Source organism: Oryza sativa, chromosome 2, assembly GCF_034140825.1.
Source record: "Oryza sativa Japonica Group chromosome 2, ASM3414082v1".
Classification (NCBI taxonomy): Eukaryota; Viridiplantae; Streptophyta; class Magnoliopsida; order Poales; family Poaceae; genus Oryza; species Oryza sativa.
In genome coordinates, this window is record NC_089036.1 from 2,167,332 (window position 1) to 2,183,216 (window position 15,885).

General features: G+C 45.1%; 3 protein-coding genes and 1 pseudogene across 4 annotated transcripts; 1 reads left to right on the forward strand and 3 right to left on the reverse strand.

Annotated features, from left to right (window-relative positions):
• Positions 1 to 379: 379 nt before the first annotated feature.
• LOC4328260 (molybdopterin synthase catalytic subunit-like) lies at positions 380 to 1,410 on the forward strand. The gene has a single exon (NM_001409315.1). It carries the CDS (start codon positions 598 to 600, stop codon positions 1,177 to 1,179), a length of 582 nt encoding a protein of 193 aa, NP_001396244.1. The 5' UTR covers positions 380 to 597; the 3' UTR covers positions 1,180 to 1,410.
• A 645-nt stretch (positions 1,411 to 2,055) lies between these two features.
• On the reverse strand, positions 2,056 to 6,915 carry LOC4328261 (achilleol B synthase-like; annotated as a pseudogene).
• Positions 6,916 to 7,949: 1,034 nt separating this feature from the next.
• On the reverse strand, positions 7,950 to 10,829 carry LOC112936123 (serine/threonine-protein phosphatase 7 long form homolog). 2 transcript variants are annotated; one of them, XM_066307436.1, is made up of 9 exons: positions 10,793 to 10,829; positions 10,351 to 10,720; positions 9,856 to 10,266; positions 9,468 to 9,766; positions 9,133 to 9,391; positions 8,791 to 9,040; positions 8,635 to 8,700; positions 8,413 to 8,544; positions 7,950 to 8,349 (listed from the first exon to the last, which is right to left on the reverse strand). In XM_066307436.1, the coding sequence occupies exons 2-9, from the start codon at positions 10,558 to 10,560 to the stop codon at positions 8,060 to 8,062; spliced, it is 1,917 nt and encodes a 638-aa protein (XP_066163533.1). In that variant the 5' UTR covers positions 10,561 to 10,720; positions 10,793 to 10,829; the 3' UTR covers positions 7,950 to 8,059. The 2 variants fall into 2 exon arrangements, with proteins under 2 accessions (XP_066163533.1, XP_066163532.1); XM_066307435.1 differs by lacking the exon at positions 10,793 to 10,829 and having other exon boundaries at positions 7,950 to 8,352; positions 10,351 to 10,708.
• Positions 10,830 to 11,047: 218 nt separating this feature from the next.
• LOC136355169 (uncharacterized) lies at positions 11,048 to 14,388 on the reverse strand. The gene is made up of 2 exons (XM_066307437.1): positions 14,266 to 14,388; positions 11,048 to 13,960 (listed from the first exon to the last, which is right to left on the reverse strand). Exon 2 carries the CDS (start codon positions 13,953 to 13,955, stop codon positions 12,303 to 12,305), a length of 1,653 nt encoding a protein of 550 aa, XP_066163534.1. The 5' UTR covers positions 13,956 to 13,960; positions 14,266 to 14,388; the 3' UTR covers positions 11,048 to 12,302.
• Between the last annotated feature and the right edge of the window lie 1,497 nt (positions 14,389 to 15,885).

Genomic DNA, 15,885 nt, shown 5'->3' on the forward strand with positions numbered 1-15,885 from the left:
TCTAGCGCATGCTCGCTCGATTACTTCATAGCTCAAAATTTTATAGATGGCGATGGGACCGATCATCAATCCCCATGGTGAATTCACGTATTAGGGGATGAAGATGGTTAATATCTACCATCTAAGAAAAATCTAATGGTCCAAAACACATCACTATCGGGGATGGCCGGCAGGGAGGCCGCTCCACTCCCACCCTAAGTCCCTATCCCTCGCGGTGACCCGCATGCATTGTAGCTAGGGACCAATTATAGACTTTATTAGTCGTTTTGGCTATAAAATTGAAGCCCAATAACCAGATATGTATAGCTTCTAACCCTAGTCAACGTCAACCCTCCCCTTCCCCACATTTCTCCAATCTCCACCTCCACCGCGCCGCCGCCGCCGCTCCAGAGTCCAACGCGCGCGCCGCCGGCCGCCGCCTCCCCTTGCGCCGTCGCGCGGGCTCGGTCCCGTCCCCAACCGTCGACGAGCGCGCGCCGCCGGCCGCCGCCTCCCCTCGCGCAGTCGCGCGGGCGCGCTCCCGTCCCCACGAAACCTTATCTCTCTCTCTCTCTCTCTCTCCCACGAACGCGACGACTTCGATCTCAACCCCACCCCATGGCTAGCGACGAGCTCCCCGTGGCGGCAGCGGCAACCGAGGAGGAGGACCTCGTGGAGATCCTCGACGAGGGGTCAGGCCGGCTCGACATCGCACGGTACGTGGACCACGTCCGCGACCTGGCGGCGGGCGCCATCGCCACGTTCGAGGGCACCACCCGCGACAGCTTCGAGGGGAGGCGGGTGGTGGAGCTCCGGTACGAGGCGTACGGGGCCATGGCGCGGCGCCGGCTCGCGGCCATCCTCCGGGAGGCCCGCGCCGCCCACTCGCTGCGGCGGCTCGCCGTGGCGCACCGCCTCGGGACGGTCCCCGCCGGCGAGGCGAGCGTGTTCGTGGCGGCGTCCGCGGTGCACCGCGCCGACGCGATGGAGGCGTGCCGCTACGTCATCGACGAGGTCAAAGCGTCCGTGCCCATCTGGAAGAAGGAGGTGTACGACGACGGCGAGGTCTGGAAGGAGAACCGCGAGTTCCTCGACCGCACCACCACCGACGGCACCACCGCGTCGTCGCCGGCGCCGGCGACGCGGCCGGCGAAGGGCGGCGGTTGCTGCGGCCGCAAGGTGAGAGTCAACGAGAGCTGATGCCAACCGCCGGATCGCAATCGGACGGACGTGGTTTTTTTTATTTTTTTATTTTAAAGAGAAGAGAAGGAACTACTTGTATCATGTGATTGTGTAACCGGAAATTAAATTCCGTGAGAAAATAATGAAACACGCAATGTCTAAATTTAAATTTCAGAAGCAAATTCCACCAAACGTCATAATTGTACCATCAACTTTGCCAACTGAGCACAACAAATCAATGGTTGCGTAGTTTATCTGCCTTTATTTTTGTTTTTCCTAACGAAGAAGCAGAGTAGCTGTCGCATTCGCACGGGAGTCACAAAGATGATCACAAATAGTAGTGGCTATTAATTGCTTCGTTTGATAGATTTGACAAATTTTGCGATATTCACATATGACTCATGTAAATTTTGCTACTAATGACAGTTTAATAGTAGTGACATAACTTTGTGGTATTTCACATTCTTTGCTGAGACAAGGCCACGTGATTGCCCAAGATTCAGTTGATACTTTGTGCAAGCCATCATTGCTGCATGAATAACCCTCTTTTTAACACGAGAAAATTGCAAAAAACACACCAGATATCACCTTGAGTTTGAGATTCCTCATATACGACTATTGTTGCAAATACTTCCTCCTAATTCTGACATTTCTCTCCAATTAGCATTATTAACGTGCTTTTTTTCCAGTTTCAGTGTTGTACAGTAGGAATTAGCGTATTTGTTGATAAACATGTCAATAAACACATTTTCGAAGCAATAGAATCACATCTAACTCATCTTTCTCATTGAATTTGTCAAAGATACCAACCACCTAACCACATGAAGCGAGCACAAAAGCTCATTTTCGACAACCCCGATATCAGAGCAAAGACTCGATATAAAACGGAGGGAATAGTAAATAAGAACCCATCATATATATTGAATTTTTTTTAAGCCTCAAAAGCCAATGGGTTATGAATTTACGATAACCAGTCTTGACAATATATATATACAACATCAAATTGGATCGCAAGCAATTACATCCGAGATATGCAACGGAGCTAGAAGATTTTGCTTGTTTTTTTAGGTATAGCCGAGTAATATTTGTACAGGGCGATCAATATATCTGCAGCATGTATAAGAGTTTCCTGCCATGTTCTCATGCACGCCTCTCTGAGCGAAGACGATTACAATACTCTCCAAGAGCCCAGATGGGAAATAAGTTGCGGTAGTTGGGGTAATTGAAGAAGAGGGAGCAATTGAAGCATCCAACGTGTTCCTAACATCAGTACAGGAGCACAAGCAACACATGAGATAGATCTTAAAATGTTCACACAAGTAATGCTGAATCACCTTAGAACATCCCCAGGAGTTAAACTAGGCCATCTAATTAGTTTCTTTTCAAGTTTCCACAATGACAGTTAAAGATGGAATTGTATGTGTTAAAATCCTTGTACAGAAGGTACTGTATGGTATATCAGTTTGTTACTACAGTAAAAAATATATCGTCGATGTCCTGATTTTTATCTAATGTAAAGACCATGGTTCTTTCCTAAAAACCACTTGATTTGTGCGAGGAAGGTTATAGCCTATATCATTTTCAGTATGCTAATTGAATTGCTAGATCATGGTTTGGTTCTTTTCTGAGCATGTAAACAGAACTGTATTGAGCAGTATAATGTAAAGTTTAGTCTAGTCATATTATGTATTAATTGATGACCATAGATCACATCAGAGAAGCTGGGGGAATTAAACCCCACTCCTGACATACGATGCACTGTATAACATGAACTTTTTTTTTCTTGTGTTGTTCGTCTCATTCCATAAAATTACAGTTGAATAACGAACTCAAGTTTTCCATGAATCGATATAAGACATATCCCCAATGGAACTTAAATGGGACTTACTTGTTGGGGAAACTCTCCTGTTTCTAACTGCATATTGATTAATTCTTTTGCAGCACAATGCAGCGGGGCTGGATCTCGCTCCATCTTACATCCAAATTAAATAGTTACAGAGATCATTTGATAAACAAGTTATTCCTATGAGAATTAAATTGACAATAAAAAAAATACCTGTCCAGCATAAATTAAAGTCAGCATTGCCCAAGCAGTATTCACTGCATGAGCATGATCACCTTTGATGTTTACATAAACCTGTTTGATATTATAAAAAAAAAGCAGTGGGGAAATCTGCAAAAGGTTGACATTTCCAAGAATTACCTTTTAATTTAATGGTGTATTAAACAAAACCTCAAAATACGTTAAAATTTGTAGAAATTTGCACTAGTCCAACTTCCCTCAAAAGATTTCTTCTGAATGGAAGTAGAGCTTGTTGCAAATGAAAAGTAATAACTTCAACATACACAACAAATCAAATGAATGGGCTGTGATTCAAACCCTATGCTAATTCAAGAACAAATATTTGCTTGAATGGCTTCCTTTGAGGGGTATGAACAAGCCCGCCCATGCTCAAGGCCTAAACTGAGCAGGGTACACACCATTACTAGGGCTGTGAGGTTGGTTCTACTATACCTTCAGTATGTCACTTCTAGAGAAGATTTGGGGATAAACAATGCTCAATTGATCTAGTCCCAAGGCAAAATATTGTGTACAAGGTGATGAGAAATTAACAAAACACCCCTAATATCCTTAACGCAGTAAATGCCAGTTCTAGTTGAATTTAAAGTCGTGCTTTAAAAAACTATGCTAATTAATCACCATTGTGTATCCTACATGCCAATTATCATAAAACTTCCAACCAAATGAACTACACAGGCTTATTCAACCATAAAAAAAATGAATGATGTTGAGAAAGAGAGAGAAAAAACTTACCTTAGTTTCATTAGAGACATGACTTTCTCCCCATCCACCAGTATTGAGCTGCTTTGACATTATAAAATCACATGCTTTCCTGATGGAAGAACTATTCTCATATGTTCTTCCAGCAGCAATTAACCCTTTTACTGAAAAGAAGGCCCCATAGGTGAAGCATACACCCCAAGTGCCTAACCTGCCAAACAACCAAGTTATTGTTAGACTAGAAGAGAGAAAAATTATCCACTGGTCAGTAAATGCTCTTTCTACAAACCATGAACCATCTTCGCCTTGTGTATTCTCAATAAACATTGTTGCGTTTCTAACACACTTCTCTATCTCTTCAGTACGGTAACCAGGGCACAGTTCTTTGAATAGCACCAAAGCTTGAAGCACTGAGGACGTGCATTCTGGATATCTGCCAAATTAAGTACAACGTGAGTTGCAAGGAGTTACTATATCTACAAAGTGAAATGGGTGCTTCACGGATTTTCTAAGCACAATGTTACTTGCATCACTTACGGATAATCGACCACCATGTTTGAAAAACTCTCACAAGGATTGAGAATCTAGGTTATAAAAGGAGAGGACATGTCAGGGTCCGCAATGGCAATAAGAACTTGAAATAAAACAGGTGATTTCTTCAATGTAAATGTACTGAAAATACATGACGTGCTAAATCAAATAGTAATGTTTTATAATTTGAAGTGCATGCATGTTGCTGATGTTATTTTAACATCATAAAAAAGTTTGATTGTGCTATGAGTTATGACGTAGGCACAATCATTGAGTTCTTTTCTGATGTATGTTTATAAAGCATATCGGGGCGATAGTGTGCAGAAACTCACCTCTATCCAAGTAGAAGTTCTTTTACATTCATATGTAGAAACGGTACCATCTTTGTTCTGCAAGGAAAAATTAATACGTTGAGCAGATGGTTTTCACATCTTTAAACCATGACAACTAAAACTTTCTGAAGGAATCTCCCCGGACTAATGAGACTTTTTTTTTAAACCGAAGGACTAATGAGACTATGAGAGCACAATCACCATTTTTAGTTCGATTTTTAACATTTTGGCCACATAAAGTTGGCAACAAGTTGTGCAAGTTCTGAGCTTGGATTTGGATTTCACAGCTGCACCCATACTGAGTTCCAGACAAAGGTTATGTAACATATTTAAGCCCATTGTCCCTGTAAGTCTGGTGCGACAGACTCCTTTAACCTCTCCTGGTTAGCACAACTGATAACAGTATACGAGATATAGTTTCCACAATATCACGTATGTGGGCTACTCTGAAAGGAAATTACAAGATCAGGTTTGATAGCTGTATTTAAAAAAAATGCATACCACAAAAGATAGGAGGCAATCGACAGCATCATGCAGCCTTTCTCTTTCAATGGGATCCCCAACCACGTTAATAGATATCTTTGTCAGCAACAATACAGCCTGGAAATGAAATTATGTCAGATTTCTACGGAAGACAGCGTAGAAATTATGCATGAGCTTATTCGATGTGCTATCACCTATTAGGACTAGATTAATATGACACTAGTTTTATACTTCATTTGTCTACATTAGTAACAAAAAGGAAAGAACAAAGAAACATAATGACCTTCAGTGCTTCTGCTGTAGTGTCAGACACAGCCCATCCATTGTCTGCAGATGAAAGAGTCCAAGAACCCTTTGATCTATGGCGATGCCAGTAACTTTGGTCACCAGGATGATTCCTAACAACCTTCAAGAAAGAATATGCAATATATGCTGGATTATCTTATAAAGTAGTTAATTTATGATTTAGATTATTAAACTAGAGATTCTGTACCTGTGAATTTTTCAAGAACTCATGGGCTCTCTGAACAGTAGAAGCATACTCATTTACAAGATCAGTAGCACAAAACGCTTGAATTATAAATGCTGTCTCCCAGCTCTGGCAACCATCATATACCTATCATTGAGATAACAATCTATCACAATTTTTTTCCTTGAATAAATAGATAATTTTGTAGAACGAAAGGCGTGTCATGTTTAAAGATTTAGCTTTATTCCTACCATACCAATTGATATTTCTACTGATGTACCCCCTAATTATGCAATTGAACATCACTGGAAGTACAATAATTCATAGGTCTGTCCTGGTTCCTCCAAATTTAATGAAAACACTAGATAGTAATAGGAAAATTTTCCTAGATGTAAAACATTTGTCAAAGTTATGGTAGTACCGACAGTAGACGCATTAACCATGTTACATATTCAATTTATGCATGAAAGACACAAAAGTTAATAACCTGTGCCTTCATGCCATCTTCTGAAAGCCACAAGAAATCAGGTACTCTCGCAAGATGCTGCTTGAATGCGTCTGAATTGGGATCTTCCGCCCAGCAGCAGACCATGTTTAGAGCCTGAATGTTGTTAAAAAGAATCAATAAGAAGACAGATATCAGTTGATATATCCAAACAATCTGAATCCTGATATGTCTAGCTCAAATCTGACATACCCTAGTCCCTCCAGAATCAAACTAACAGTCAGCACCAATGCACCATACATATCTAATAAACGATATGACCATAAAGAGGAGGAGAAGAATAAATTGAAGCTACCTTGTTGACAGAGCAAATGCAGAGGTACTGCGTGTTCTCGTCTTCGTAGTGGATGTGCCATGAGCCTATCCAAAGCTCTCCCCCTCAGCTTGCTCATCGCCCAGCTGCTCATCACCGGCTCCACCCACTTATACAGCCAACTCCACACCGCATTCTGCAGCCGCGTCCGCGGGCAGACCAGATCCTCCTGCCATCACCAACACCCAGAGATCATTACGAACAATTAGAGGAGAGATACAGGGACGATGGTGGAGGAACGGCGCCGCCGGAAGGAGGCGCGTAGAGCCACCCGCACCGCGCCGTCGCCACCGTCGCCGCCGCCGCCGTCGCGGCCTCCCCACTCTACCACCTCCTCGCGGGGAATTTTTTTTATTTATAATTTTTTTTATTAAAAGTTTTACAAAAATAATTTTCCATTTTGAAAATTGACGGAAGTAGTTGCCTACCGCCCTCTGGGAGGGCGATTTTAGGGCGAAAATGACGTGGCAGACGGCCGTTCGCTCTCGGGCGACGGCCGTCAACGAAATTTGCAGGCGGCCCCCTTGCCGTCCTCCGCTAGGGCGATTTTATACTGTGCGGGGGGCCGCCTGCAAATGGGCGGCGAGGGGGGGCATGGAATTTTGCAGGCGGCCCCCTTGCCGCCCTCCGCTAGGGCGATTTTGTACTGTGGGGGGGGCCGCCTGCAAATGGGCGGCGAGGGGGCATGGAATTTTGCAGGCGGCCCCTTTGCCGCCCTGGGGGAGGGCGATTTTATACTGTGCTCTATATTTTTGTATAAATATCAATAGTTATCAAATCTTTTTATAGTGAAAACTATACAAGATTAAAATCTCCAAGACTGGTAAAATACAATTTTATTATTTTTTAGGGCATATTTGGATTGTTACCGTACAAATATTTTGTTAGTGCCAAAATATAAGCAAGTTTTGGCACTACCAAATATTTGGTAAGGTAAAATTGCATTTGATCATATTTGGTTTGCTGCCAAAATGTAAAATTGTAGTGAAGAATGTTCTACATAATCTCAAATCTAGATTACGTATTACCAATGAATAGGCTTCCATTTTTGTGTGTGGTGTGCTAGTGGGAAAGAAGATATGAAGAGGTTGCCTTCAGATTGTCAATTATATAGCGTCGTTTTCACTGCAATATATGTGAACTCAAAGAGATACATTATTCATTAGATGTGACAAGACGATCACGCGTGGGCGTGATTCACTTTATGTCAACAGGCAGCGCCGAAAGTTGATAGTGATAACTCGAGCTGCCGCTTTTCATGTGTGCTGTTGTGGACTGTGCGCGCTACTGGATCTGACACTACCGTGAAGCGCCGAAAGTGTGTTGTCGTGAGCATAAGTTGTTCTAGCACCATATGAATGAAAAGAACTATATAGACGAGACAAACACAAGTAGTACTGCAGTAGTAATAGCAAAAGTAGTACTGCTTTACAAGTTTGTAAGACAAAAGAAACGGTCACATAAGGACTGAAGAGGTAGAACACTACTGACGAGGCCTCTTACCCCTGTCCCTCCTACCCTGCGCCCTAATGTGCCCCTGGGAGTACGTGAGTCGGTCCGGGGGTACGGCACGGCCAACCCGTCCTGCCTGTACAGGTGTGACCTCTGGCTGCTCCTGAGTGTGCGCCTCTGGAGCTCCTCCAAGCTGAGAGGAGCCTAGTACGTCGTGGTGGTGTGCACCGTGCAAGTCGTCGTCGTAGAACTGGCTAGTAGGACCAGTCCTACCGGCGTGAGACGAAGAGGCCCTAGTACCGAAGATCCCGGCTGCAAATCCTGCTGGACAAGGACCATCAGTTTCGTACAAGTATTTAACAGTAGTAATAAAAAGTAAAGTACCGTGTGGGCGAGGGATCGACGCTCCGTGAGAGGAAGAGCTGGCGAACGCGCCCGAAGAGGTGGCGAACGCCCCTGCGGAGCTCGCGGAAGCGCCGGTCGTGCCTGCGAACGCGCTCGAAGGCAGACGAGGTCCTGCGATGAGGAAACGTGCAGTTAAAACATGGTGACATATTCGTGCAAAAGCTGAAACAAAAATGAACTAATATCTGGGCTGAACTGTACCGTGCGAAACCGGTGCTGTAGGTCGCACTGCTCCGAAGCTAGGGGCGCTTGAAGGCAAACGAGGTCCTGCGAGGATGGAACATCAAGTTACGACGGGGTGATGTTTTCGTAGAAAAACAGAAACAAAACTTAAGAAACCTCTGGGCTGAGCAGTACCGTGCGAAACAGGTGCCGTAGGTCGAGGTCCTGCTCCGACGGTAGGCGCGCGAGGCCGTGGTTGTACCGGACCAGCTGGAGGTACGACGTCCACGGCGCTGCGACAGGAGAAGATGCGCATGACCACACGCATCTTCTCCTGCATCCGGTCGAAGGTCACCCTCTGCTCAACGTCAGTCAAGTGCAAACCTCTGTTCAACCTCACTTGGACTGCGGTGATATCGGCACTGATATCCCGTGCGTCATCAGCCTATGCAAGATGGAAATAAAAAATTCAGTAGTTGTCCTATATTATGCAAGATAAATGAAATAATTGTAAGAAGTAATACAAATTGGACGTACCGCCACGAAGTAGTCTCGGTCACGGTGCGTGGGATACGCGTCCGTGACAGCGGCAACGTGCGGCTCTGGGGCGTCTGGAGTGAAGGTCACACGCGCACGAGTGCGAGGAAGGTACCAACGAAGGTAGTCACGGTAGTTCTCCTCCGTGTGTGGGAAGAGCTCGTTGATCACCTCCTCTGTAGCTAACACCCAGTCGTCAACGTACTGCTGTACACGTGGAGCCCAAAGTGCGCCTGCTAGCTGTCCCCGTCGAGTCAACCTGTGAAGAGAGGTAAATTATATGGCTCGATGAAGTAATTATCATAAAAATTTAGAAATGAACAATCCGAACTCACGAGTGGTCGGCAGGGAGGACGGTCGGCTGCACGTTGCCCGGAAACACCTGCCTAAGTCCGAACTGTCTCATCACACGCTGCGGGCAGTGAGGCTCAACGAAAATGTCGAACACCATCGGCAGGATGGTGAGCCAGTAAGCCTGGTCGCGTGTGCACAAGGACGAAAGTCCTAGCGGTGCTCTCGCAGCGACGGCCTCTTCTGTGTACGGCTCCCAGATGACGTCGCTCGGCTGGAGACGGTCAAACTCGAACACGAAGTCCGGGTAACCACGTCTCACCTGGACGTGAGCGTAACGACGCTGCAATAAACATGATCGGAATTAGACATGTTATGTGAAGAAAAAAAAAGACGACTGATAAACTTATAACGCAGCGAAGTTGCACTAACCCCACGTCGACACCAGTAAGTCCCCATCGTGGGACCGTCCTCTGGCCACTGCGCGCTGCGACCAACCCCGTAGGGTGCGCTGTCCACCACTGGTCGACCTATGGCAAACCTCTCGGCTGCCCAAAGCTGAAGCAACATAGGGCAGCCAGCGATGATCGCTCCCGCGTCAGTCTTCGTGCACGCCTCACAGAGGGCACGGTACGTGGCTGCTAGCACGGCAGAACCCCAGCTCCACTGCGGCACGTCCTGTGGCTGAGCATCCGCGATGGACCGTGCGTAGTGGACCAGCCGGAAGTCCACAGCGTGCCCGTGGGTGCTAGTGAACATCACCCACCCGAACAACCACAACAGGTACGCCTCAAGGGAGCGTCGGACCGAGTAATCATCAGCGTCAGGGTGCAGAAGGTCCGCCTACAATTAAGAATGAAATGTTAGTACAAAACACTCATCCGGTCGCAAATAAGCACGTATGATAATAACAACTTATTTACTTACAGTGAACTGGAGCAACCAAGCCTTGCTAGGCCCGACTGTAGAGTACGGAGGAAGGGTGTTGGTCGGTCCTAGGTGTGGAAGGCGCATCACCTGCTCGAAGCGCGCAGTGATATCCTCCTTCCACCCAAAAACACCGTCCACGGGACCAACTGGTGCTCCCGCCAGCGGTAGCCCGAGCAGGTACGACACGTCCTGCAGTGTCGGAGCCATCTCCCCACAGGGAAGGTGGAACGTGTGCGTCTCAGGTCTCTAGCGGTCTACAAGAGCGGCAAGGAGTGACCGGTCTGCATCCCACCGCTTCGCTGGGTCACGGTCGTCCGCCGCCGCCTCAACAAGCCTACAAAGTGGTAGAAGGCCTGCCGCACGCAACCTGTATAGAGCAAACTTCAAACATAAGTACAACACAAAGCAAAGTTGAGTTGAAATGTGAACATACGCGTACCAAGGAACGTGACGGGGGTCGACACGCAACCACTCGCGCGACGTGCGTGGACGGAAGGTGCCGAGCTGTGCACCCTCGACTGCTGACAGGAACGAGCGGTGGTTCCTGTCAATCCCACGGTTCAACAGCGCCGGTGTGTCGTACGCCATACCTTCATCAAATAGGTTGATCAGAAACATATAAATAATTAGTTCAACATAAGTAATAAATGTTCATAAGCGAATTACTAACACATATTAAACAAGAGTACAAACAAACAAAAGTGTTTAGTCCGAACACTCATCACGATAACATTATGATACAACACCGAATAGTTCGCAATACTACTAGTATAACAATAGTCGGAGGTACTCATTACAACAACATTGAATTGAAATTACACGATAGAAGTATTTAGTCCGAACACTCATTACATCACAACAGCATTTTATTTCCTAAATCGAAAGCTTTGTTACACCATGGAATCGCCTGCTGCGCGACGACACCTTGGCCTTGCGCGCCTGCTTGTTGTTCCTTCACCAGGTGGTCGCCTACCATCACTTGCCTGTCCAGATGGACTAGCATCTGCGCCGCTTGGAACTTCTGCATTCTTCGGGCATTTCTTGTAAGTATGGCCGCGCAGATCACACTTGCTGCAGCGTAAAGTCCTCCCACCTGCTTCTGACTCATCCATATCATTTCTGATGCGTCTAGTTTGGCGTCGACCCTTTTTCACCCTTAACTTAGATGGATCTGGAATATAAAAAACTTGGGCACTCAGCGTTGTGTAAGATCCTGAGATCCCGAACCCATATATCTCCTCACTCCATGTATGAAAGATTGCTTCTTTCCTGAAATAATTTGAGACGTACACATTGGGAGATATGCCACAATCACCGGCAGCAGCAAGAACGTGTGAGCAAGGAAGGTGATGAAGCTTCGGCTTCATACAACTGCAGGTACATCCACCATCCGCCTTCAAGACACATTCCTGCACGGCTTGCTTGCGATAGATACCACGCCTGCTCCTATCAACACACATTATTTCATACCGATGCACTTGTGTGCCTTGAGCAACAACTCGATGTCTCCGTGCCTTTTTGATTTTATCTTCCATGTACTTTGTCACTATGTTGCCAAACACTATGTTGTTATCGGCCATGGACGGACCAATTTTCTTGTATCGATCCCTAAAGTACGCTTGCGTGCCGTGAAGGATGAATTCAACAATAGCAACCAATGGAAGTACCCGAACTCCTCGCATTACCCAGTTGTACACCTCTACCAAATTGGTTGTCATTATGCCATACCGAGATCCATCGGTGTCGAACAATAGAGACCACTTCTCCTTAGGCTCATTCTCAATCCACTGAGTGAAATTTCTGATGGACGACCCTGACCTCCTTCTCATTGTTGGTGGGTCATCATGTAATGCACCAAGAGGTATGGGAGGCTCGTCACATTCAACTAGTGGTCTGCGAGATTGCTCATCTGTTTGCTTCGTTGTCAACTCATCCAACTTGTCCCACAACTAATTAAATTTCTTCTCTTGGTTCTGTGCACAGAGCCTCTTAAAGAGCTCCATAAGATGCTTGTTCTTGAATTGCTTGTAGAAATTTGCACCCATGTGACGCATGCACCACCGACTCCGAACATCAGGCCACTTAGCTGGAAGTCCCTTCTCATCCCAACCGTTCTGCAAGTAGTCAATAGCCCGCAACATACCCGCATGACGATCATGTATAAGGCAAACATTGGGCCTCATACGCACCACTGCAATGTGCACTCTCTCTAGGAACCAGTACCAGCTTTCAGTGTTCTCACTCTCTACAAATGCAAAAGCCATAGGTAGAACCTGGTTGTTCCCATCACACCCAATTGCTGTCAATATCTGACCTCGGTATTTACCTGTCATAAAAGTTCCATCTATGCATAGAACAGGTCGACAATGCACAAAAGCATTGATGCAAGCACCCAATGAGAAAAAGGCTCTTTGCAGCATACTCTTTGTTCGATCATCAACCGATGTAAATGTATGTAGGTCATAGTACGTATCATTATTCCTCTGGGCAATGGTGGCTAACAAACGAGGCAAATTATCATAAGAAGCTTCAAATGTGCCATACCTCATCTCAATGATCTTTTGTTTGGCTCTCCAGGCCTTTGCATAGCTTATGGTGTACTTGAATTTGTTCTCGATGTGCCTAATAATTGATTTTGGTTCAAAGACAATGTTACCAACAACACTGCTGTACATCTCACTTGCCACAAAAGCTGAAGTGATATTTCGGTGATACTTCTCCACCCCTTGTAAGTAGCACTTGTGCTCGGTCACAATGCTAACTTTCCAATAATCATTCCATTTACCCTTATATGCATGGACACGCCACGGACAATCTTCCTTCATGCACCTCACTTCATACACATAATTTGTTGACTTGACCACCCTAAACTCTCTCTGCAAGGAAACTGCCCAATGCTTCACCGTCTCCTTCATCTCATCCTTATGAGCATACCTTGCACCCTCAATTACCTCGTTCTCCTTATACTCCCAGGGTACATGATCACCCTCTGATATAACAAGTCCAGAGAAGTCCTCATTTGCCCAATCAGTGGCCATTACATCACCTTCCTCATCGGATGATGCGTCGTCGTCCACTTCCTCATTATCCGAATCTTCCCTCTCCATTTCATCAACAATTATACCGACTCTCTCCCCCTCATCCGCCATGCCCATAGCCTGTTCCTCCCTTCGTTGATTTTCCTCATTTTGCATCGATGGTCCAACAACATCCCTTGCATTGATAGGACCCTCTACATCTTCGGTTTGCATTGAAACATTTATATCTTTCTCTTGTACCGACACAAATATAACGAGGGGCCATGACCGTTCAAAAGCCATTTCCACATACCGTCTCCAAGCATCAGTGCTGTCCATCGGCATTAGTTCCCAAAAATAACCTTCTGTTGCACGACTCACTACAACTGACACTGACATTGTGTAGACTTCTTGGTCTATTCTAAATCCTCTCAACAACCAACTATAAATTGACTGAAATGTTCTCTCCGCAGGCCTATCGATGCCCTTAGATGTCATTACAAAATCTGACAGATCAACACCATCTGGACCAAATCTAATATTTCCTTCACCGTGAACTATCTGAAATGTGACCTTACTTGACATTGTGCCTGATGAAAACAATAACTGTGTTAACCTCGCATTTCTGTACTACGCCCTAAGTTACATTCTCTACAATATTGTTCTCTAAATTTCTAAAATTACGTTACATTCTTCAGATCAAACTAAACTACATCTTACAATTAACACTACTGTCTATGTCTCAATTCATACTATTATATTCTATGCTCTGGATCTACACATATGTGCTGTGTGCTACAGATGTGCTAAAATATATGGAACTAAAACTAAAACGCAACATATATACTCAAACATAACATATTAGTACAAATGCAAAAGATGTATGGGAGCATACCTGTGATGAATTGAGCGAACCAGCAGGGCTTCGCCGCTCCCCTTCTGCTGCCCTCCCCTCTCTCTCTTTCGTTTTTTTTGGATTTTTAGTGAATATAATGAAATTTCACAGAGGAGGGACTGGGCTTTATAGGGGGGAGGCAAAAATCGCCCTCCCCTAGGGCGGCAAGGGGGCCGCCTGCAAAATTCCATGCCCCCTCGCCGCCCATTTGCAGGCGGCCCCCTCCACAGTACAAAATCGCCCTAGCGGAGGGCGGCAAGGGGGCCGCCTGCAAAATTCCATGCCCCCCCTCGCCGCCCATTTGCAGGCGGCCCCCCGCACAGTATAAAATCGCCCTAGCGGAGGGCGGCAAGGGGGCCGCCTGCAAATTTCGTTGACGGCCGTCGCCCGAGAGCGAACGGCCGTCTGCCACGTCATTTTCGCCGCCCTCTGAGAGGGCGATTTTTAAAAATCGCCCTCCCAGAGGGCGGTAGGCGACTACATTCGTCAATTTTCAAAATGGAAAATTATTTTTGTAAAACTTTTAATAAAAAAAATTATAAATAAAAAAAATTCTCCTCGCGGGGCACTCCTCCCCCAACAAGAAGCCCAACAAATTCGGCCCGGCCCAAAAATTACCTTGGCGCAGGCGCTGCGGGCCTGGGCCCAATCGATTGTGAGGTAGTGGGCCGAGTAAATCTCCTCTCGCAGCGCCAGGATGGTCGGCGCGGTGGGGCCCACGAACTTCTTGCCGTATAGGTAGGCCATCGGCAGGTATACCATGCGAGTTAAGCACCAGAATTTGCCTGCACAAAAGTAAATTCAGTTCAAAATTAAAGAATTTTCATGAACCTTAAGTCTGATATAAACTCCAGGCATTGCCATTAAACTGTTTTTGATTTGTGTGCAACTAGCTACTATTTGATGTAGGAGTATACAGTATGATTATTACTAGTATATATATACCTGGATGAAAAGGAAGAAATTGTGGGGTCAGCCATAGCTCAGGGAAGATGGGGTTGTTTCCTGCCCACTCGTACACTCCAAGTATCTGTAGTGAATCAAATTAATTTGTCCGAAATCAATCAACGCGTTATATTATAAGTCGTTTGATTTTTTTCATAATTAAACTTTGTCAAGTTGGCCCAAATTTATAGAAAAATTTAACAACATCTAAAATATCAAATTAGTTTCATTAAATATAACATTGAATATATTCTGATAATATGTTTGTTTTGTGTTGAAAATACTACTAAATTTTTATATAAAATTGGTCAAACTTAAAGAAGTTTGACTAGAAAAAAGTCATATGGCTTATCTATACCTAATAAGAAAAATAAGTAAGGTTTCCTGTTCTCTTTCCGTCCGTTTTTTTCTTTTTTCGCTGTTTTTTCTTTTTTATACCTATATATATAATAATTAAGGTTTCCGGTTCTCTTTTTGTCCTTTTTTCTTTTTTCGCTGTTATTTTCTTTTTTCCATCTTTTTTCTTTTCCTCCGTCCCTTTTTTTTTCGGGCTTAGGTTTTTTTCCGCCGTTTTTCTTTTCTTATTTCGTTTTTTCTCCTTTCTTTTTGCCTTTTGGGCTTTTTTTTTCTACCTTCCCTCTAATCAGGGTTCAAAATTTCGGAACGAAATTTACG